The 25,125-nt window shown below is 42.5% G+C and overlaps 1 protein-coding gene across 12 annotated transcripts in view; it reads left to right on the forward strand.

Moving 5' to 3' along the window:
- Positions 1-25,125, forward strand: part of SNX25 (sorting nexin 25) — a 157,419-nt gene that overhangs the window by 83,342 nt on the left and 48,952 nt on the right. For 10 of the 12 annotated variants that reach the window (XM_063637661.1, XM_055276549.2, XM_055276557.2 and 7 more), the window contains one exon: positions 15,275-15,456. In XM_063637661.1, coding sequence (XP_063493731.1) covers positions 15,275-15,456 — 182 coding nt within the window. Of the gene's footprint in view, positions 1-15,274; positions 15,457-17,352; positions 17,977-18,141; positions 18,322-25,125 lie in introns of those variants that run through there. The other 2 variants (XM_063637662.1, XM_055276559.2) reach the window with 2 other exon arrangements.

Here is a 25,125-nt window from a genome sequence, read left to right on the forward strand (position 1 = left end):
AAGTGGGAAACTGAAGAAGTTTAAAAGAAGAATGAACAGATGGACGATCCTAGGAATGTTTAGTATTCAACCTAGAGATGGGAACTTTATTTGTGAATGTAGTATATATTAATACACACAATATAAATATAGTTTTGTTCCATATAAAGATGTTTCTGGTGAGTCTTTTTTTTTTTTTTGAGACAGGGTCTGGCTGTGTCACCCACACTGAAGTGCAGTGGTGCAATCACAGCTCACTGCAGCCTTGACCTCCTGGGTTCAAGCAATCCTCCCACCTCAGCTTCCCGAATAGCTGGGATGACAGGTGCACACCACTGCGTCCAGCTAGTTTTTGTATTTTTTGTAGAGATGGGGTTTCACCACGTTGCTCAGGCTGGTCTCAAACTCCTGGGCTCAATCGATCCGCCCACCTCAGCCTCTCAAAGTGCTGTAATTAGTCTGAGCCACCACACCTGGCCTGGCAAGTCTTTTTGAATCATAATTGATGTTGTGATGTAAGAGATGATATGCAATTGTGAAAATACTTTGAGGGTTTAAAGAAAAAATGCCATGTAACAGATTGGGAGAAATTACCTGATTGTGTACCCTCTGAAATCTTAAGGAGTTAACCGCTATCTCACTCCATTCCTGCTGCTATGACAAAATACCAGAAACTGGGTATTCGTTATAAAGAAGAGAAATTTCTTTCTTACTTATCTGGAGTTTGGGAATCCAGGATCAAGCCTGTGGCATTCAGTGGCTGGTGAGGGCTGCTGTCCGCTTCCAGAATGGCACCTTCTTATTGCATCTCCTGGAGGGGACAAATGCTTACTGTGTCCTTGCATGATGGAAGGACATAAGGGCCTAGCTAGTTCTCTCCAGCCCTTCTATAAGGCACCGATTTCATTTCATCCTGGCCTCATTGTCTCCTACAGGCCCCACCTGATAATACTGTGGGGAGTAACTTTCAACATGAATTTTGGAGGGGACACAAACATTCAAACCACAGCACCAGCTGACTGTATTGCCTTTGTTCAGGATGACGTAAGACAACCTGTAGAGCTCTTTACTTTGTATATTTAAGACAGTTTGAAATAAGGCTTTTGAGGCTTCAATACACTCCAGAAAATCCACCCAAAACGATGTTTTAGGTTCGCAGTAGATTAGTTTGTCTTAGAGAGAGAAACACTACTCTCCTTACAAGATGGAAATTTTTATTTGATTTTTTTTCTTGATGGCCTTTTTCTTTGGGAATTTTGGTCTTTTAAAGAAATTAAGTATGATTTTTAAAATCTTTGATGCCTCAGCTACTTTAATTTTAATACAATTAATTCTGGGGAAAATAAATAAAATCGTAGAACTAAAAAAAAATTTTTTTTTTGAGACCAGCTAAGTGAGGTCTTTGTCCTATGGGCAACACAATTACATTAGGTATAATTAGAGGGAAAGCTTTTTACAGAAAGCTTAACAAGTACTAAACAGTTTGAAACAATTAGTCTCTGAAGTTTTAGTTTGCTCACAAAATTTTCTTTTCCCTGCCCTTATTTTATCATTCAAACCTGGCCACATGTTTTGACTGAGGCCTAAAATTTACCCACTGATTATATCAGCTGCCTGTTGGTCATAGAATTTGGGGAGCTTAGTGAGTCTAACTGGCTAATTTCAATGAACTTTTTTCAGTGTTCATCTTCTTTGTCCTTTCTGCAGCATTTGATATTGTTGACTACTCAGTCTTGAAATTCCACTTGCCTGGGCTAACGCTCCCTGTCTTTTTCTAGTTTTTTGTTGGTTTTTCTGCTTATTTTCTTTACTCCATTCAGCTTTTAAATGTCGGAGTTCTTCAGGGTTTGTTCCTAACTCTTTATACCTAATTATTTTATACCTGTGCTGCCTAATCTAATTGCCGTTGGCTACATGTTACTATTTAAATTTAAATGAATTAAAAGTAAGTACAAATTCGGTTCCCCAGTTATATCAGCCACATTTCAAGTACTCAGCAAGCACATGTGGCTACCATATTGGATAGTGCATTATGAATATTTCCGTCATTACAGAGGTTATGTTGGGTAGCACTGCCCTACTCTAATCATTTCCCTTATCTGTATGCTGAAGACTCCAAATTTCTGTCTGCAGAGATTCTGTACCTTTCTACTTAATCTGTGCCATCTCAACAGTTTTGTTTGGATATCTCAAAAGTGGCTCCAAATGAAAATGTCCACATAAAGTCTCACATAGCTGGGCATCTTCTGCAATTTCTTGCCTCAGTGAATGGCATCATCATCTGTCTTAGTCAATTCAGGCTGCTGTCACAAAATGCCACAGACTGGGTGGCTTAAACAATGTTTATTTCTTACAGTCTAGATGCTGGGAGGTCCAAGATCAAGGTACTGGCAGATTTGGTGTCTGATGAAGGCCCTCTTTCTGATTTGCAGATGGCCTCCTTGCTATATCCTCACGTGGTAGGGTGGAGCGGGGAGAAGGAGAATTCTAGTCTCTTTCTCTTTGAATAAGGCCTCTAATTCCATCATGGGGCTTCTACCTTCATCATCTCATCTAAATGTTTCAAAGTCCCTACCTCCTAATACTGTCTTATTGGAAGTTAACATTTCAGCAGATGAATTTTAGAGGGACACATTCAATCCATAACACCATCTATTCATACAAGTCACAAACCTGTGTCAACCTTACGGATTCCTTCTCCTTTGTATACTTTATCCAGTCCATTATTATGCAGATGGACCACCTACATGTAGCTTAACTCTGTTCCCTGTCTGTGCACCACTATCCTTTACCACCAGTCGCCCTCTTAACTATTATAGTAACTTCTTTTTTTTTTTTTTTTTTGAGACGGAGTCTCACTCTGTCAACCAGACTGGAGTGCAGTGGCACAATCTTGGCTCACTGCAACCTCTGCCTCCTGGGTTCAAGCAATTCTCCTGCCTCAGCCTCCTGACTAGCTGGGATTACAGGCATGCACCACCACACCTGGCTAATTTTTGTATTTTTAGTAGAGACGAGGTTTTGCCATGTTGGCCAGGGTGGTCTCGAACTCCTAACCTCAGGTGACTCACCTGCCTCGGCCTCCCAAAGTGTTCGGATTACAGGCATGAGCCACCACACCTGACCTATAGTAACTTCTTAATTGGCCTCCCAGCATACATTTCTGTCTATGAAAAAATAATATATTATTCATACTGAAGTCATAGTGTTTTTTTTTTTTAAATACATAGCTTATGTCACCTTTGTATTTAAAACTCATCATTATCTTCCCATTTTTCTTATAATGAAGACCCTTGACGTGATCTACAAGGTCTTGCTTCCTCTGGTCACGGGCTGTATTTTCAGCTTCATCTCCTGCCCTTCCACCGTGTCTCTCTGCATTCCAGCCACATTAACTTTTCCATTTCCTGAACTCACCCTGATTCCTTGTGCCTTGTATTCTTTCCACATTCTGTTTCTTCTTCTTAAAGTGCTACCCTACTCTCGATATCACTCTATCTAGATAACTCCTTCTTATTCATTATCGTTTATATCTAATGTCTCTTTCTTCATTGTTCACAACCCTCCCTCCCTGGATCCTGGATAAACAAGAGCTCTTGAGTTCTGTTAGGACCCCTCATGGCAGTAGAGAATGTACTCTGGAGGATATCTTAGCCACCGGAAGTGGGTTTTCAGTTACTCAGCCTTTTTTGAGTGCCATTGTGTATTAGGTACAGCAATGCACTAAGGTCATGGTTAACACACATACAAAACGACAATGCAACTTGATAAATGCAATGAGAATTGCGTGTTCAGGATTTATCAGTGGCACAGATGTGTGGAGTGGTCAGCCCTACCTGGAGCAGAGGTCAAGAAAGCCTTCTTTTTCAGAGTGACACTGAGTTGAGTCATAAAGGCGAGAGGCTCTCATTCGTTCCCTCTGGGCTTGTCAGGGTATATGGGTGGATGGCAGCACACGTGCATAGAAAAAGAGTTGTGAAGCAGCCTTGTGCATGTAGATAGGTCAGATGAGATCATGTGCTCGTGTTTGGTGTGCAGTGGAGAGATGAGATTAATAGACAAGGCCTAAAGGGCCTGAGAGTTATCCTACAAAGTCTGGACGTAATGCTATAGAGCAGTGGTTCTCAAGCTATGGTGCGCGTCGGCCTCACTGGAGAGCTTGTTAAAACGTAGATTGCTCACCCTCAACCCCTACCAAAAGCTTCTGATTCTGTAGATCTCGAGTGCGCCCCAGAGTTTGCATTACTGACTGGTTCCCTGATGATGCTTGTGCTGTCTGTCCAGGAATCACACTGAGAACCACTGCTGCAGATGATACAGAGCCACTGATATATTCATATTTGCCTTTCAGTACCCAGCTACCTAGCTTTTTATTTAGAACTAGACAGAACAGCTAGAGTAGTTGAGAAATGGTCTATTAAAATAAGCTGGCCAAGTGTAGGAATTCTAGTAGTTATTGGACATAAACCAGGTTTCCCCTGCAGTTGGATGTGAATGAGCCCAGCATATATCTCTTTAAAGCTTTCTTCTCTGCTGTTCTGAATCCTGACATGTTATCAGCATATTTAAGGTGATTCAAGAGTCATGTTCATTCAGCTTACCACAGCAAAGAACATGGGGTTGATTTGAGTGCATTGGAAACTGCTGTGTATAAATAGTACACACTTGGGAGTGATACACTCAGGGTACAGATGAGGAGGTTTCGCCTTTTTATTCATTTTAAAAAATTGTACGTCTTACCCAAGTGTGATTAGAGTTTTTAAAGTGTTGTAACTGAGTAGTTTTAGAATTTATCAATTAGAACTGTAGAATATGTTGAATATGTATGTGTACATACACAAACACATAGATACTGTTACTTGCTGAGAAGAATCGTAACAATTTCCATTAGGAATTTTTTTTTTTTTTGAGATGGAGCCTTGCTCTGTTGCCCAGGCTGGAGTGCAATGGCGCGATCTCAGCTCACTGGACCTCTGCCTTCAGGGTTCCAGTGATTCTCCTGCCTCATTCTTCCAAGTAGCTGGGATTGCAGGCGCCTGCCACCATACCCAGCTAATTTTTTTTTTTTTTTTTTTTTGTATTTTTAGTAGAGATGGGGTTTCACCATGCTGGCCAAACTGGTCTCGAATTCCTGACCTCAAGTGATCCGCCCGCCTCGGCCTCCCAAATGCTGGGATTACAGGTGTGAGCCACCATGCCTGGCCACGAATTGTTTTTTTAATGATGTTATGTAGCTTCTTTGTCCATTCTAGAATTTAAAGGTGTCCCTGCCTGAAAGAAGAGAGCTAGCTAATCTGTGGACTCTTGTGGACTTCTCAGAGTCTTTTCTAAAGTTTTGATGTGATCTGATTTTCTAGCATTGCAGTGAAGTGATACAGACAATTCTACATTTATGAATGACCTAAACCCATAGAATGTCCTGCTATGGTTTGAATATTTATGTCCCCCCAAATTCATATGTTGAAACCTAATCACCAAGTTGATGGTATTACAAAGTGGAACCTTTGGGAGGTGATTAGGTCATGAGGGTTTCACCTTCATGCATGGGATTAATGCCTGTGGTATTATGATTATTATGATACACACACACAGACACACACACACACACACACGTTTTCTTCCATGGTTCCTGGCTCGTAACTCACATAGCCCTTGTTACAGTGTTTTATTATACTGTTGGGGCACTTTAGGCCTCAGAAGCAGACCTCAGGAAACAGAATCTCTCTCTCTGACCTTTTCCTACCCTCCTTTCACCTCATTCCAAAGAGGGTCCTGCCCCATACCCCGAAAGAAGAAATGCCGCACTGAAGAGGCCAAGAATAATCTAAACAGGCGGGCTTTGCTGGGTGTCCCCCTAAGTCTTAGTATTAGATCACGCCCCTTTTGTCCAATCACATTTCGACACAGTTGTCTTCAGTCATGCCTGTCCATCGAAGCCTCCTTAAAAGGCCTAATGACAGTATTCAAGGAGGTTCCTGGAGGGTGACACACCCAGGGAGGGCATGGAAGCTCTGCACCCCTTCCCCAGTACCTTGCCTTGTGCATCTCTTCATCTGTATCCTTAGTCAGACTTTTTTTTTTTATAACCTTTGTTTTGTTTTGGAGACAGAGTCTCGCTCTGTCACCCAGGCTGGAATGCAGTGGTGCAATCTTGACTCACTGCAACCTCTGCCTCCCAGGTTCCAGTGATTCTCCTGCCCCATTGTTCTGAGTAGCTGGGATTACAGGCGCCTGCACTGTGCATCTGTTCATCTGTATCCTAGTCAGACTTTTTTATTACTTTTTATTTTCTTTTTTGAGACAGAGTCTCACTCTGTTGCCCAGGCTGGAGTGCAGTGGCACAATCTAGGCTCACTGTAACCCCCGCCTCCTGGGTTCAAGCGATTCTTGTGCCTCAGACTCCTAAGCAGCTGGGACCACAGGCATGCACCAGCACGCTTGGCTAATTTTTGTATTTTTTGTAGAGACAGGGTTTCACCATATTGCCTAGACTGGTCTTGAACTCCTGACCTCAAGTGATTGGCCCACCTAGGCCTTCCAAAGTGCTGGGATTACAGGCGTGAGCCATCATGCCTGGCCCTTAGTCACACTTCTTTTTTTTTTTTTTTTGAGATGGAGTCTTGCTCTGTCACCCAGGCTGGAGTGCAATGGTGTGATCTCAGCTCACTGCAACCTCTGCTGGCTCACTGCAACCTCTGCCTCCTGGGTTCCAGCAATTCGCCTGCCTCAGCCTCCTGAGTAGCTGGGATTACAGGTGCCCATCACCACGCCCAGCTAATTTTTGTATTATTATTATTTTTTTTTTTTAGTAGAGACAGGGTTTCACCATGTTGGTTAGTCTGGTCTTGAAGTCCGGACCTCAAGTGATCCACCCGCCTTGGCCTCCCAAAGTGCTGGGATTACATCATCAGACTTTTTATAATAAACTGGTAAATGCAAGTAAGAGTTTCCCTGAGTTCTGTGAGCTGTGGTAGTGAATTAATCAAACTCAAAGAGGGGGCTGTGAGAACCCTGACTTGAAGCTGGTTGGTCAGAAGTTCTGGAGGCCTAGACTTGCAACTAGTGTCTTGTAGGGGGGCAGTCTTGGAGACTGAGCCCTCCCGCTGTGGGATCTGGCACTATCTTTAAGTGGAGAGCACCAGAATTGAATTAGAGGACACCCAGCACTAGCTTGGTGTTTGGGGAAAAAACCTCCACACATTTGGTCACAGAAGTCTTTGGTATTGATTGTTGTGGGGTGAGAGCAAAGGAAAAATGCAGCTGGAGTTGGTTTTTCCTTGCAGTGCCCTTATAAAAGAGGCCTCAGAGACTGCCTTGCACCTTCTGCCATGTTTGAGGATATGGTGTGGAGACGCCGACTCTGCCAGCACCTTGCTGTGGACTTCCAGCCTCCAGAGCTGTGCGGAGTAAATGTCTGTTGTTCGTAAGCCACGCAGTCTGCGGTGTTCTGTTAGAGCCGACCAGCTCTCAGGCTGTTTCCCTGCCATTGCCCCAAGGGCTCTTGCGAGGGTTCCTCCCTGCCCAGTCCTTGAACCTGCAGCACTACGTCCAGTGCCTGCTGTCCCTTCCCCACTGTCACCGCCTGGCCCCCGCTCATTCCCTGCCTGAAGGCCTCTGGGCTCGGGCACTTCCATTGCGCTCACTATAGTCTCGTGAGTTTATAACCAACTCTACTCACCCTCTGTCCCCAAGGAGAACGTTAGTCCTCATAGACTCTAACGCCTGCGTTTTATACAAATAAAGCTCATGTCCAGGGATGTTAAACAACTTACCTGGTTTGAATAGAACTAGTTAGTCACACGCAAATCCGAAACTTGAGCCCGTCTCCTGAGTTTCGTCCTGGGCCCCTGCTCACAACAAACACTGTATGGGTCAGATCTGAGTTCTGGGTGTGTATCTCAAATCTGCTCAGTTCACAGTGCCGATGTGGGAATGGGGTTCTGCTTGTAATTTTATATGTGGATTTAATTGCTATATTATTCCTTTAAAAACATATTGCAAGCCTGTTGGAGGGCCTTAAACCAACGGGAGTGCTAGGAGTTCCAGCACCGAGACATTAAAGGAAGGCGCCGGGAGCGGTGGCTCACACGTGTAATCCCCGCACTTTGGGAGGCCGAGGTGGGCGGATCACAAGGTCAGGAGATCGAGACCATCCTGGCTTACACAGTGAAACCCTGTCTCTACTAAAAATACAAAAAAATTAGCCGGGCGTGGTGGTGGGCACCTGTAGTCCCAGCTACTTGGGAGACTGAGGCAGGAGAATGGCATGAACCTGGGAGACGGAGCTTGCAGTGAGCCGAGATCACACCACTGCACTCCAGCCTGGGCGACAGAGCAAGACTCTGTCTCAAAAAAAAAAAAAAAAAAAAGAAAGCAAGACAGGGCACACAGTGGGCACACCCTGGCCGGGCTGCACAAAGTCCGTGTGTCTCTGTACTCTTCTCCATCATAAAGTGAGTGATTCCGCCATCAACTCCTGTAGGATTTCTGCTATTCCTCAAATATACTCTCCACTGAAGTGGAGTGACACGTTAGACTATGAAATCTCAGGTGTTTAGTGTGATAAGAGAAGCCCATTTGTTCTTTTCAAAAAAGGACATACCAGCCTCAGGTTGAAAAGTAAGGCACATATTTCTTTGAGTTCATTACCAACTGTTGAGGTGATTTCTAGATAATTTTGAAGAAGTCTGTGATGATTGGTAACTACTGAGAATTGCTGCCAACTTTGTGTTAAGAGGTCAAGTACCATTTCTCACTTCAAATCTTGACTAGTCCCTAAGTAAATATATACCTGTTTCTTGAACCCTTCTGTCAAGAGGATTTAGTAAAACTTCTGTTTACTTATTTATATTTTAGAGACATGGTCTCACTCTGTCACCCAGGCTTGGAACATACAGACGTGATCATAGCTCACTGTAACCTCAAACTCCTGGCTTTAGTGATCATGGCTCACTGCAGCCTCAACCTCCTGGGCCCAAGTGATCCTTCTGCCTCAGCCTCCTGAGTTGCTAGGACTACAGATGCATGCCACCATGCCTGGCTAATTTTTAAACATTTTTTTTTTTTTGAGATGGAGTTTTGCTCTTGTCATCCAGACTGGAGTGAAATGGCGCGATCTCGGCTCACCTTAACCTTCACCTCCCGGGTTCAAGCAATTCTCCTGCCTCAGCCTCTCGAGTAGCTGGGATTACAGGCATGCACCACCATGCCTGGCTAATTTTGTATTTTTAGTAGAGAAGCGATTTCTCCATGTTGATCAGACTGGTCTCCAACTCCCAACCTCAGGTGATCTGCTTGCCTTGGCCTCTCAAAGTGCTGAGATTACAGGCGTGAGCCACCATACCTGGCGTAAATTTTTTTTTTAATAGAGACAGAGTCTTGCTGTGTTGCCCAAGGTGGTTTTAAACTCCTGGCCTCAAGCCATCCTCCCACTTCAGCCTTGCACAGTGCTGGTATTACAGGCATGAGCCACCACATCCAGCCTAAAACTTTGATTTGAATATATAAGAAAGATTCAAAAGCTGGTTAGTCTGTCATTGCACATACAGTTGATTGGAGAACCAACATTTTCTAGGGAGGAAGTCTCTATTCCATATGTCAGTTGCCGGCATTTCACGAGAAGACCTGAGCATCCTGGGCAGAGGAGAGAAGAGAGCCCATGTCGAGGAGTGAGGGAAGGGGAAGGAGGGTGCGGCCTTGTCCTCTGTTTGCTCTAACCTCCTTGTTAGAACAGCAGGTTGTACCTCTGTGTCAGCACTACTAAGTGGGGCCAGGTGGAGGGTAGGAGGTGGCAATTTTGCTCCCCAGGGGACATGTGACAATAGTCTGGAGACATTTTTGGTTGTCATCTTTGGGGGAAGGGATGCTACTGGCATCTAGTGGTAGAGGCCAGGGATGCTGTTAAACATCCTGCAATACACAGGATAGCCTCCCACAGCTAAGAACTATCCTGCCCAAAATGTCAGTAGTGCTGAGGTTGAGAAACCCTGCCCTGTATTATCCATTAAATCCTTCAGCGAGTCTGCTGAGGATGCTGCCATTATGATATGCCCTGGAACATGATAGCATGTTATGAGGGAAGGAAAATATTCTACTGTTGGTGTTTTTCTTTTTTTATACCTGAAAACCACAGTGGTGCCATTTTAATCCAGTTGTACTATTTCTGGAGTCACGAGTTTGTACTTTAAGTTACTTTGCTCTCTGCTGCCTCATTAGAAATAGCATCTAACAGTTGTCGTTACATGTTGCTGTTTTGTTTTACTGCAAGCCACTTCACTTGCTTAAGGAAGAATTATATCATGGGCAGGGCATTTATAGCCAAAAGCATTTCTGTGATGTTATTCATAAGTCTGTTGTAATGTCTTTATAGCCAAAAGGGTTTACCTAATGTCTAATCTAAATGTCTTTTTCATCAAATGAACCCAAATTCATCCATTTCCTTTTGCTCTGATCTCAGTAGAACCTAGACTATCTAGAAGGAAAAACAGTACATATTTGAAGTAATTGCTTTGGAATATTATAGGTTAGTGCAAAAATAATCACTTTTTTTGCCATTAAAAGTAATGGCAAAACCCGTGTTTACTTTTGCACTAACCTAACATCATGTGTATGTTCATCTTGGCACCAGTTTACAGACCCACTGCCATCCGGTGTTTCACTGGCCACTTCTATTTAAAGCTAGGTTAAATGTTGTGTGATTAACCCAGTTTCTAACAATGCACAGTGTTACTACTTAACACTCTATAGAGAAACAGCCACATAATTCTGGCATGAGCTGGGTCACGGGGTGTTGTCACACACCCGCTCGCCTGTACTTTTCTTGACGTGAATATTTCTTGGATGAATGGATTTTAAGGCCACAAAGAAATGTATTCATCTGCATCACTGGATTTACAAGGATTTCTGCATGCCAGCAGCATGGGATGCATGAGCTCCACGTTAGTCATTTAGCTCTGAATGTGGCATTCGCTTTCCGAGGCAAAAATAAACAGAACCGTCTAAGCAACAAGCTGCTGTTGCATTTGTTAGCAACAAGCTTTGTGATCAGACAATGGCATTGTATGGCCCATTAGCAAACAGAAGGCATTCACGTGAGCAAGCCACATTTAAGCAGGGCACCAGAACATTCTTCCCAGCCTTGCAGCTGGGTTTTAGGGAAGGGTTATTCTCTTTCTTACTTTGGAATTTTCTTCTAGGTTTTGTCCTTTTAGAAAGGCGTTTTAAGCACTCTTTGGGTAAAAAGAATGTAATGGTTGGTAAATGGGTGTCAGTTTTCTCCTGTATCTCTCTCTCTTTATTAACATGTTTTAACCCCAAATTAAAATTGAGGTCTAGGTTTGTTTTATAAATAAGAGGCAACTTGAGTCCTAGAATTTTTAGATTAACTTAAACATTATACACAAACTATGAAGTTTAAGGATATATATTTAAAAAGTAAAAGTTTTCTTGAAAAATTAGGTCTTCCAAGCATGCATTTCCTTAGGTACACCCACAAAACATCTTAGTTTGCAATAGACTAATTTTGGGGCAAACTACATTTACCTTCATCCTCCCACAAAGGAGTCTCTGAAATACTATTTTTTTCCTGTTGAGATAAATGCTAAATTAGTGAGTTCTTTAGGCAGGTCCTGTCTGTTGGGCAAGCATAACACAAGTTTGGAAACCATTACTGAAGTACCTGAAAATGGGATGAAAAGATGTCTGATAATACCTGACAGATCATCTTGAACAAGGCCATGTATTGACCTGAGGCCTGCCTGTGGCCCTTTGTGTTAAGTACCGGAAAAGCTGCTTCAGATAAAAATGTAGTATGGTGCTGTGTCTAAGTTTTTTCAGCTAATTTGTGCAGCCTCCCTGAGTACTATGTTACGAATTTGCACATTTGACTGAGTGGGACTTGAGACAGGTAATGACCATCCTAGGGTACCGGATGGAGGTCTTCAGCTGGGAGGATGTGCAAACCATTACTTAGACTGCACTCATGGGAACCAAGCGACAAAACACAAATGCTCTTTTATCACTGGTAGTTTCAAATCTAAGCAAGGTATGTGCCGACTCACCTCCAGAGAGTGTGCTCTTACCTGCCCAGACATGTAGTCGCCATGCCTAGGGAGGAGATTCTGTTTCTCTCGCGATCGCCTCTGGGCCCTGCGCACTCCTGGCAGTCCTGCTGAGCTCTGCTTTGTATGAGAGACTCCACACTTGCCCCTTTAACTCAGGCCTCTGATCACTCAGTCTTTTACCCCTCACGCCACACAGACGACTTTGCTCTCTACTTGGGCAAAACTGAATCCATATAAAGGGAGCTGCTGTGGCTTCCAGCCATGTCTGCAAACTTCCTCATATTCAGTGTCCACCTGCTCTGCCTTCCATGTTACTACAGTGGAGGAGGTGGCCTTTCTCCAAAGCTGATCTCTGATCTCTTCACCTGTCTTCTGGATTCCATTCCTTGTCTGTCACCTTTCTCAATTTTATTTATTTATCTTGCTCTGCTGCTCAAGCTGGAGTACAGGACCATCACTCACTGCAGCCTCAAATTTCTGGGCTCAAGTGAACCTCCCTCCTCAGCCTCCTGAGTATCTGGAACTACAGGCATGCACTGCCACACCTAGCTAAGTTTTTAAAAAACTTTTTGTAGAGATGGGGTTTTGTTATGTTGCCCAGGCTGGTCTCAAGCACCTGCCCTCAAGTGACCCTGCTGCCTCAGCCTCCCAAAGTGCTGGCATTACAGGTGACAGCCACCACGCCTGGCCCACACCTCTCTTTACTTTTAACTGATTCCTTCTCATCAGCATTAGAACCAGTTCAGTTCCCTCACCCCAACCCTTGCCTTCAGGTGTATATACACAGCCAGCCCATTCTCCACAAGGTGTAATGCTCAATGTTTAGTCATTTTTAAAAATTAACTTTTATGAGTTTTTTGCTTTTGCTTTAAGTATGTCAACTTAAGAAAACATTGTTGCTGGTTTTAAATTTTAAAAAATATTTGCTTGAGGTGGCATAACTTGTAAGTAACAGAGCCGGGATTCTAACCTAACTCTGATTGCAGACTCTTCTGAAAACTCTCCACTGGATTTGACCTGGGGGTCCCTAGTGATCTTGGCAACAGGAGATTTGGTGGAGGGAGGGTTACAAGTCATAGGAGTCCTTGAAGAGTAGGAGTTGAGGATGCTCACCCTCTTTCTTTCCTCCTCAGCCCAAAATTCTAGAAAGAACACAATACCTGATACATATTAGCAAAATGTAGCATTTGAGAGTTCATTGATCCATTCAACTCCTGTTTAATGAGTGTCTCCTTTGCTGCCAGGCACTGTTGTAGGTGCTGGGGATATATTGTATAAATGGATAAACACCTACTTTTATGAGGGTATATTTACGATCTCCCTTGTCAGCTTTTCTTCCCCCTTACTCTTAAGGGTAAGGTTTATCTCAATTGTGTCTAGTATTATTTATTTCCTCCTGGGTTGTTTCACATACTCCCATGATATCATTTACTATCCCAGAGCTGAATGTTTCTGAACTCTAGACCTTCTCTCTCCACTTGGGTAGCTCAGAAGCCTGCAGACTCATTTTGCCTGTTTGATTGTCTTTTACTGTGTAACAAACTACCCTAAAACATAGTGTCTTTAACAACAGTCATCTATTTTGCTCATGAAGCTGCAATCTGGGCAGGGTTTGGAAGTAATGACGCTTCTCTGTGTCACGTGACATCAGCTGGAGCGGCTTGACTGGGGTGGGACAGTTTACTTTCAGGATGGTGTACTCATATGGTGCCTCATTGGTGCTGAATATGAGCTTGAGATCTCGGCCAGAGCTGTGGTCCGGGGAGCCTCGGTTCCTCTCCATACAGATCTCTCCAAGGACTGATGGTTTAGGCTTCCTCACATCATGGAAGCCTCAGGGCAGGTGAGCCCCTTACATAGTGACCCAGAGCTCCAAGTCCTTGGTCTTTCATGATCTAGCCTTGGAAGTCACAGCATCACTTCCGTCATATTCATAACCCCAACCAGATTCAAGAAAAGGAAACATGTACTCTACTTTGCAGAGGCAGATTGTCAGAGGAACATTGTAAAGAGCATGTGAGATGGAAGACATTGCAGCCATTTTTGGAAAATATCACCTGCCACATTGTCCAGAGTTGAGTTAGCATCTTCCACAAACCTGCTTTTTCTCCAGTGTTTCTAGCTTAGTAATTGGCCCCACCATCCCTCTGGCTTCTCATGTTGGAAACCTAGGAGCCATATTTGATACCTTTTAATTCCTCGGCAACCTGCCCTCTACCCTGCCCAGCCAGTCACTGGATCCGGACATCCTCTTGTCCTTTCTACTGGCCTGCCGTAACCCTGGTGTAGGCCGTCATTATCTCCCTCCTCAGTTGTACTGCAATGGTCTAGCTGGTCTTCCTCCTAGCAGTCTTCCTTCTTCCAGCCTATCTTTTATCCTGCTTCCTATGTAATCATTAAAGATACAAATACATTTATGGCACATTCCTGCTTAAAATCCATTAAAGCTTCTCAGTACTCTTGGGCTAGAGATCAAAGTCCTTTCTCTGGCCTGAAAGGCTGTGCACCTCGTGGCTCCTGCCAGCATCAGAGTTATTTTGGATCTTCTGGCTCCTTTTGCACCTGCTCTAACGGCCTTCTTTCAGTTCCTCGAAAGCTCTGTTCTCTTTCCTACCTGTTTCTCACTTTCACACTCGCTTTTCTTTTCTGTCTGCCATACTCTACTCATTATTCACGTTTGTTTAAAATAATTTCCTCAAAGAAGCCGAGTTAGAATCTTTTGTTAAACAGTTCAGTGGTATCTGCGTGTTTTCTTTATAGCCTGTGTTATAGGTGCTTGGATTCCTCTCTTTGGATTTCTTACTTGCTAGACTCTTAAAAGTCCAGGAGGGCCAACAATTGGTCTTCAATCTCAAAAGCCTAGCTGGTGTCTTGACACATAACTAGCACCCGGTACATGCTTATGAATGAGTATTTGTGCGTACACATTCATATAAAGATATTAAAGAATACACACACAGATTTGTGAGTGCATTTGTACAGAGGTTTTTTTAAAAAAATGTTTTACCTTTGGGTAAGATTTGTCAGTGGTATATTTAGAAATTATATTTAGAAATGATTGGCATTTGTATTTGGGAGTATGTATATGTATTTGTCGTGGATTCTGTTCTGTTAGTTTGTTTAGTATCCACTTGGTTCAGAATGCCAGCAGCAGACACCGATCTGGTTCTGAATTGCTGTGTCCTTTAATGCCTTGTCCTCTGACCAAGTACTGTTCCTCACTCCTATTCAAGGTAAAGAAACTGCGGCAATGAAAGCTGATCTCCTGAGGGCCAGGAACATGAAGAGGTACATCAACCAACTGACTGTGGCAAAGAAGCAGTGTGAGAAGAGAATCCGAATCCTGGGAGGCCCTGCCTATGACCAGCAAGAGGATGGGGCCCTGGATGAGGGGGAAGGGCCTCCAAGCCAGAAGGTAGAACTTTATAGTTTCTTGTTTTGACCCTACCAAGTTTACTATAAATGCTGATAGAACTATGTATAAAGACTTTCAACTTTTTAGTTTTGAACTTAAACATGTGTGCCATAACTGCACACTCACATATTTGCTTTATGAGTCAAGGAGCTATATTCCTTGGTGTCCTTGACTTGTGTGGGTCGTAATAGGTGAAGGGGTGGCCTGCCCCTCCACACCTGTGGGTGTTTCTTGTCAGGTGGGACGAGAGACTGAGAAAAGAAAGAGACACAGAGACAAAGTATAGAGAAAGAAAAGTGGGCCCAGGGGACCGGTGCTCAGCATACAGTGGACCTGCGCCAGCACTGGTCTCTGAGTTCCCTCAGTATTTATTGATCATTATCTCTACCATCTCGGAGAGGGGGATGTGGCAGGACAACAGGGTAATAGTGGGGAGAGGGTCAGCAGGAAAACATGTGAACAAACGTCTCTGTGTCATAAACAAGGCTAAGAAAAAGGTGCTGTGCTTTGATGTGCACATACATAAACATCTCAATGCATTAAAGAGCAGCATTGCCACCAGCATGTCTCACCTCCAGCCCTAAGGCGGTTTTCTCCTATCTCAGTACATGGAATATACAATCGGTTTTACACCGAGACATTCCATTACCCAGGGAGGAGCAGGAGACAGATGCCTTCCTCTTATCTCAACTGCAAAGAGGCCCTCCTCTTTTACTAATCCTCCTCAGCACAGACCCTTTATGGGTGTTGGGCTGGGGGACGGTCAGGTCTTTCCCTTCCCACGAGGCCATATTTCAGACTATCAGATGGGGAGAAACCTTGGACAATACCTGGCTTTCCTAGGTAGAGGTCCCTGCGGCCTTCCGCAGTGTATTGTGTCCCTGGGTACTTGAGATTAGGGAGTGGTGATGACTTTTAACAAGCATGCTGCCTTCAAGCATTTGTTTAACAAAGCACATCCTGCATAGCCCTAAATTCATTAAACCTTGAGTCAACACAGCACGTGTCTCTGTGAGCACAGCGGTGGGGGTAGGGTTACAGATTAACAGCATCTCAAGGCAGAAGAATATTTCTTAGTACAGAACAAAATAGAGTCTCTTATGTCTACTTCTTAATACATAGACACAGTAACAGTCTGATCTTTCTTTTCCCCACGATAGGTATGATAGATAGGCATCGGGTGGGTGCGTGTGTGTGTGTGTGTGTGTGTGTGTGTGTGTGTGTATTTTTCCATCTTCCCTTTCTCCTCCCCAGAGGACCCAGAAGAGCATATTTATATTTACAAGAGTCCAATCAAGTTTCCCATTATCAATTGAATAGAAATAACCACCTATGAAGTAGGAGGCATCTTCTAAATTATTTTACTTAACTCTTGCCACAATATTATGAAATTTCTACTTGATATCTTCATTTTTCAGGTGATGAAATGGTGGGTTTAAGTATCTTGCCTAAAACTACATAGATAGGAAAACGTAGAACTAGATAAAAACCCAGATCTGGTTGGTTTGCAAATCTGAGTGCTTTCTCACTGAACCATCACATCTCTCTGACTGTTTTGTACTGTAAAACTTCAGACTGTCTGTCAATACCAACCAAATCACGGAGCTTAGGAAGGTGTTTTAGCCCTACCTCAGTACCTGTCCTAACTGTCCTCTGAAGGACCAAACTTGTCTTCCAAGACCTGGAGCATAGTAAGATAGAAGGAAGCAGCCATGTGACCCACTCAGGAGCTTAGCTGTGCCGTAGAAGGAACAGGACCTCAAAGCAGATGCCAGACTCCTCTCTGTAATGTGTCCTTTAGCTACAAAGAGGCCAACACTGGTATAATGTAACTCAAGCTACAGCCTCTAACCTCACTTGTTCTGATTTTCAGTCTCTTGATTCTTTCCTGTTTAGCTCTCAGTTCTACTTCAGCTACTCATCTGTGATGTTCCCCTGCCTCCCTATTCCAGTGAGAAGCCTTGACTTTCTTAGTTTCTGGCTAGTCTCCATGAGAGCCTCTGCAGGAAGGGCCAGCCCCAGCATAGGCCAGGGTTCTGCAGCATCTTGCACAAGTGGTGCAAGTGCAGCTCCAAGGAACACTTGTTGTTATAATCCTCTAACCACAGGAAGTCTGTCGATGTTGCTATTAGCAAAATAAAATAAAATAAAATTTTTGAGATACTGGCTTTGTGTTCCAGATGGAAACATAGCATTTTGGTGAATCAGAGAGATGGTAGATTTGACAGGTTGAATACCGCCCCCTTCCTCCTCCTCATTAGCTTTTTGTTTTTGGCCTCTTAGATTAATTATCATAGATGAGGTCTTTGTCTTATGTCCCAGTCATTCATTCAACAGACATTTATTGAGGGCCCACAATATCTCAGTTATAGTGCTAGGTACTAGGATTAAAAATAAATAAGATAGAATCCCTGCTCTCAAAGAGTCCCATATAATTATAAAATAAAAAGGTAAGTGATCCAGTAGAGATATGAGATAAATACCTAGGAGAAGTACATAATGGCTTGCTACCTAGTCAAAAGATGACATGCTTTTAGGAAGATCTCAAGAAAGATAATGGAAACTCATTTTGGGAGAATTAAATGTGATTTCAGTACAGTTTGTCTATCTGGCAGTGTCTACTAGAAGTAGACTTAAGCCAGAGTGCCAGATCATTTTTGATTTGTTCTTTTTTTTTTTTTTGAGATGGAGTCTCACTCTGTTGCCCAGGCTGGAGTGCAGTGGCACGATCTCGGCTCACTGCAACCTCCACCTCCCGGGTTCAGGCCATTCTCCTGCCTCAGCCTCCCAAGCAGCTGGGACTACAGGCGCCTGCCACCACGCCCGGCTAATTTTTTTTTGTATTTTTAGTAGAGACGTGGTTTCACCGTGTTAGGCAGGATGGTCTCGATCTCCTGACCTCATGATCCGCCCGCCTCGGCCTCCCAAAGTGCTGGGATTACAGGCATGAGACACTGCACCCGGCCTTGATTTATTCTTTTCAGACATTCAGGAAAAGACTCATTTCTGCTGCAATAATTCATGCTCAGAGTAAAACCATTTCCTCTAGTCTTCAGGATGGAAGGCTAAGATAAGACAGAATTCCAATAGTTATGGCCATTTGCTATTTGAAAGGTAAGACTTTGGTTAGTTTGGGGCCATTCTGATATCTTCATGAGTGGGAAGAAAACTTTTGCTATGACCTAATCATATGTGATCCAGAAGAATTACCATTAACTTTATTTCAGAATTTAGACTTCCAAATCAGGTTAATCCTCTAATTAAAAGAAAGATTCAGAGTGAATTTTTTAAAAGGCAAGGCAGTTATATGTTGCTTACAAGAAACTAAACATAAAGGCACAGATAGGTTGGAAGTAAGAGGGAAAAAGACATGCGAATACTAAGTATAAGATCTAGAGTAGCTGCTGTGAATGTCAGACAAAATAGACTTCGGAACGGGGAGTAGAAACAGAGATGAAGAACCTTTCATTATGATAAAGGAGTCAGTTCATCAGGAAGATATAATAATCAAATGTTCTCAATCAATAAAGAGACCTTTAGAGTGTACATGAAGCAAAACCTGACAGAAATGACAAAAAGTTTCACAAGTAGAGTTGGAAATGTTAACACTCCCCCTCAGTAATATCAGTAATAGGAAAATCTGGAAAATTCCCAAATATTTGGTAGCATATCTAAATAAGGCTTCCATCAAAGAAGAAATTATAAGGAAAATTAGGAACTATTTTCAATGGAGTGAATATGCAATATATCAATTATTTGTGGAATATATTATGATATAGCTATTGTGGGATATATTGTGCAGTTAAAGCAGCACTTAGAGAAATTATATACAGTTGGCCCTTGAACAATGTAGGGGTTAGGAGTGCTGACCCTCCCCTGAGCAAAAATTCACATGTAACTGTGGAGTCTCCAAAAGCTTAACTGCCCATATCCTACTATTAACTGGAAGCCTTACCAATAATAGTTAACATAGATCTTGTATGTTATGTGTATTATATACTGTACTGTTATAATAAAGTAGGCTATAAAGAACAACAAAAATGTTACTAAGAAAATCATAAGGAAGAGAAAATATTTTTACTACTCACTAAGTGGAAATGGATCATCACAAGGGTTTTCCTCTGCATCATCTTCCCATTGTCTAGGCAGAGCAGGAGGAAGAAGAGGGGTTAGTCTTGCTGTCTCAGGGGCGGCAGATGTGGAAGAAAACCCTGTACGAATGGGCCTGTGCAGCTCAAACTCATGTTGCTCAAGGGTCAGCTGTACTTCTTAATGTTTATAGCAGAGGAGCAGAAAGGTATGAAATCAGTGATCTAATCTTTTAAGAAGCTATAAATTGGCCCAGTGAGGGGGCTCATGCCGGTAATCCCAGCACTTTGGCAGGCAAAGACAGGAGGATCGCTTGAGGCCAGGAGTTAGAGACCAGCCTAGGAACATAACAAGACTCCCATCTCTACAAAAAAAAAAAAAAAAAAAAAATTTAAAAGAAGCTGTAAATAAAAACTAAAATAACTAGAAGGAAGGAAAGAGAAAAGATACAAATTGCCAATATTAGGAGTGAAATAGGACATCACTAACAGATGCTACATACATTCAAAGGAGGCTAAGGGAATAATGTGGACAACTTCAAGCCAATAAATTTGACAATTTAAATGAAATAGACAAATTCCCTGGAAGACACAAATTACCAAAACTGATTCAAAAGAAATAGAGGCTGGGCGCAGTGGCTCACACCTGTAATCCCAACACTTTAGGAGGCAGAGGCAGGCGGATCACGAGGTCAAGAGATCGAGACCATCCTGGCCAACTTGATGACACCCCGTCTCTACTAAAAATACAAAAATTAGCTGGATGTGGTGGTGGGTGCCTATAATCCCAGGTACTCAGGAGGCTGCAGCAGAAGAATCACTGGAACCCTGGAGGCGGAGGTTGCAGTGAGCCGAGATCACGCCACTGCACTCCAGCCTGGCGACAAAGTGAGACTCTGTCTCAAAAAAAAAAAAAAAAGACAGAAACAGAAACTCTGAATAACCCACAATTTATTGAAGAATATAATAATAATTTAAACCCTTCCCACAAAACTCCAGACTCAGATCATTTCACTGGTGATTTTTTTTTTTTTTTTTGAAATGGAGTCTTCCTCTGTTGTCCATGCTGGAGTGCAGTGGTGCGATCTCAGCTCACTGCACCCTCCGCCTCCCAGATTCAAGTGGTTCTCCTCCCTCAGCCTCCCGAGTACCTGGAATTACAGGCGTGCACCACCATGCCCAGCTAATGTTTATATTTTTAGTAGAGACAGGGCTTCACCATGTTGGCCAGGCTGGTGTCAATCTCCTGACCTCAGGTGATCTGCCCTCCTCGGCCTTCCAAAGTGTTGGGATTACAGGCATGAGCCACTGTGCCTGGCCTCACTGGTAAATTCTATAAAACATGTAAGGAAGAGATAATACCAATCTTAACCATACTCTTTCAAAAAACGGAGAAGGGAACACTTCAACTCATCCTAGGAGGAGACTGGCATAACTCTGATACCAAACCAGAGGAAAAAAAACTACAGAATGGTGTCTCTCATGACCCTGGACAGAAAAGTCCTTAACAAAAATACTGGTAAATCAGATCCAGCAATCTGTAACTCACAAAGATAACATCAGTATATGTCCTCCTGACGGTGGGTCCTTAGTATAATCATTGTCTACTTCATTTCTTTGCAATGCTATTATTAAGGCTTGATGGAATATTAATTTTTTAAACAGCTTAATTATGGTATGATGACATGCAATATACTGTTCCTATTTAAAGTATACAATTTGATAAGTTTTGACATATGCATATATTCAATGAAACCATTGCCACAATCAAGATAATAAACATATCCATCACCCACAAAAGTTTTTTGTGTCCTTTGTAATTTCTCTTTGGACCCCAGTTGAGAATCACTGCTAATCCTTTTATCCATATTTATGTAACTAGAAAGTGACCTCTTAACTATTCTGAATTTTGGCACTTATCAGTGCCTTCTCTTTCTCCTGGTTCAGGCTCTTCCTGATTAGTTTTTGTTGTTGTCTTTCATGATTCAGAACAGTTATTATTAATAAGTCTCCGAACAACCTGGAAAGTAGGTGGTATTATTCACATTTTATGGGTGAAAAAACTGAGGCTCAGAGTGATAGAGTAACATAGAGCTCACAGAACTGGAAAGTAGCAGAGTCAGGATTCAAACCTACGTATATCTACCTCCAAAGCCTGAACAACTTTAACCACAGGGTGTTGCCTTCCTATCTTGCTTTGTTTTGAAAACAAAAAGTCTGTGTTGCCTTATCTTTTTTGCAAGGTAGCACCCCCCACACCAGTGGCCCCACAGTGGAAAGATGGAAGGAAGAGTTAAAGTAAGGGTTGAAGAGCAAATGGAACTAGGAGTACGTGGAGTTTGGAAATCAGTGGCAATAAATGGCAGATCTTTTCTTTAAGGCCAATTTGCATATCAGTTTACTTATTTGACCCAAGGCCAATCCAAAATGAACACTGCCGAATGCAGCCCAGGACTCGACTTGAGTGTGAAAGGGTTTCCTGGCCTTTTCTGTTGACAGTGGAGTTGTTGGCCCATCTTCCTTAGCCAAATTGATATGGGTGCCTTTACACCTCTTTGGAGCATGTACAGTTAGGATTTTGTGCTTCAAAATGCTTCACTGGTAGAGTTTACATAAAGTCAAATGTTATAGTGTTCCACAGCTAGTAAACTAAATATTATTGGTCTGAAATATTTATAGAAATGAATTATTAATGGTCTGTAGCAAGGGATATCCATGTCCTTAGTTACTAGGAGCTGTTAGAAAATGCCTTCCCTGGCAGCCTATAGAATGGGAGAAAATTTTTGCAATCTACACATCTGACAAAGGTCTAATATCCAGAATCTACAAGGAACTGAAACAAATATACAAGAAAAAAACAACCCCATCAAAAAGTGGGCGAAGGATATGAACAGACATTTCTCAAAAGAAGACATTTATGTGGCCAACAAACATATGAAAAAAAAGCTCATCATCACTGGTCATTAGAGAAATGCAAATCAAAACCACAATGAGCTGCCATCTCACACCAGTTAGAATGGCGATCATTAAAAAGTCGGGAAACAACAGGTGCTGACAAGGCTGTGGAGAAATAGGAACGCTTTTACACTGTTCATGGGAGTGTATATTAGTTCAACCATTGTGGAAGACAGTGTGGTGATTCCTCAAGGATCTAGAACCGGAAATACCATGTGACCCAGCAATACTATTACTGGGTTTATACCCAAAGGATTATAAAACATTCTGCTATAAAGACACATGCACATGTATGTTTATTACAGTACTATTTACAATAGCAAAGTCATGGAACCAACCCAAATGCCCATCAATGATAGACTGGAAGAAGAAAATGTGACATATATACACCGTGGAATACTATGCAGCTGTAAAAAAGAATGAGTTCATGTCCTTTGCAGGGACATGGATGAAGCTAGAAAACGAAACACCACATGTTTTCACTCATAAGTGGTAGTAGAACAATGAGAACACATGGACACAGGGAGGGGAGTGTCACACACTGGGGCCTGTCGGGGGGTGAGGGTTTAGGGGAGGGAGAGCATTAGGGCAAATACCTAATGCATGTGGGGCTTAAAACCTAGATGACGGGTAGATAAGTGCAGCACGCCACCGTGACACATGTATACCAGAAACTTCACATTCTGCACATGTATCCCAGAGTTTAAAGTAAAATTTAAAAAAAGAAGCCTACTGGAAAATCTGAATAGACCCTCTGCTGGAAGCATTATGAAAAGTAAATAAATGGATATACTGCGTCATCCTCAGAAAAAATAAAATAGAAAATGCCTGCCCCTTTCTGCCCACAAAACCGATTAAGCAGGGGCTCATTGTTGGTGTCAGAAGAGTTGAGTGTAATACATTGACGGTATGCACTTGATTTTAGAAATATCTTACTGGTGACGTTTCTGAAAATTTGCCAACTCTCATAATATTAATTTTAAGAATTTCAGAATGTAAGTTTTTATTTAATTGCATTTGAATTCTACTAATTCCATGTAATGTTTTATTACTAATTCAGAACTAAGAATATAGGCCTTAAATTCCTTCTAAATTAATTTGAGACATTTTTCCTAATTAATTGAGTCATGAATTATTATGAAGGTCATCTGCTTTATTTTATTACAGCAGTCCATACTCGATTGTTCCTTCTGTGTCTTCAGATAGGTTCTTTTTTCTTTTCCTGTGAGTATGCAAAATAGTAAACAAACAAGTAGATGGGCTGATTTTGGTGCATCTATACAGAGGAATTTTATGGGCTTATTAAAAGGATGCTTACAGAAGATTTTTTAATGAATATGATTGATATTATAAACAGAAAGGCAGGGTATAACATTATTTGTAGATTCCTCCACTAGATAAAAATAAGATGGAAAACAAAAACGTGAAACTATTAGATCCCAGTGTCCTGGTCTTTTATACATTTCTCTTCAATTTTTCCATTATTGGCACTTACTGTTTTTGCGTAGAATGTGCATCCCATAGGGCAGGGATTTTTATCTGTTTCATTCCTAGAACTGTACCTGATACCAAGTAAAAGCTGTGAAAGGAAGATAAAAACTTGACACCCTAATTCAGGATGCCAAATGAAAAAAATTAAGCTGAAAGCTGAGTAATGCAGGAAGCTGTCTTTCCTTTTGTTCCTAAGCACAAGCTACAGATAGAAGGTTCAATGTCTCCACAGGTAGCTACTCTGTGTTTGCCTTATCTTCTGTAAAGTGCCGATTTACTGAGCGTCAGAGGACTACGTAATTTTTTTTTTTTTTTTGAGGCGGAGTCTCGCTCTGTCGCCCAGGCTGGAGTGCAGTGGCGCGATCTCGGCTCACTGCAAGCTCCGCCTCCCGGGTTCACGCCATTCTCCTGCCTCAGCCTCTCCGAGTAGCTGGGACTACAGGCGCCCGCCACCACGCCCGGCTAATTTTTTGTATTTTTAGTAGAGACGGTTTCACCGTGGTCTCGATCTCCTGACCTTGTGATCCGCCTGCCTCGGCCTCCCAAAGTGCTGGGATTATAAGCGTGAGCCACCGCGCCCGGCCAGGACTACATAATTGACTGTTGCCCTGCCTGCTCCTTTTTGCTTGGAACATGTGGATTACCATACTCTCCTCTTTTCCCCTCCAGCGCACTTTTCCCTTTTAAATATTGAAGCACTCAAAGTCATCTTTGGAGAAAGGCACAGACCACAGACTGTTTCTGTGATTCCTTGTTTATTTCTTCCAGGCATGCCCTTAATCTTGGCAAAATAAACTTCTAAACTGATTGAGACCTGTCTCAGATACTTTCTGGTTTACAATGCCAAATCTTTGTTCAGCGAGTGAATGGTTAATAGGAAATTGGTATTTTTTCAGTATGTGCATTTTAAATAGTAAGCTTTATTCCAAAATGTAGTAAGAGATATTTCAGTTTACCAGGAGTACTATATTACATCGACTCTGACCTTAAAAAAATGCATGTTTTCAGCTCAGCATCACTGATCATTAGAGAAATGTAAATCAAGACCACGATGAGATACCATCTCACGCCAGTCAGAATGGCAATTATTAAAAAGTCAAGAAACAATAGATGCTGGCAAGGCTGTGGAGAAATA

This window comes from Symphalangus syndactylus, chromosome 4, assembly GCF_028878055.3.
Source record: "Symphalangus syndactylus isolate Jambi chromosome 4, NHGRI_mSymSyn1-v2.1_pri, whole genome shotgun sequence".
NCBI classification, from domain to species: Eukaryota; Metazoa; Chordata; class Mammalia; order Primates; family Hylobatidae; genus Symphalangus; species Symphalangus syndactylus.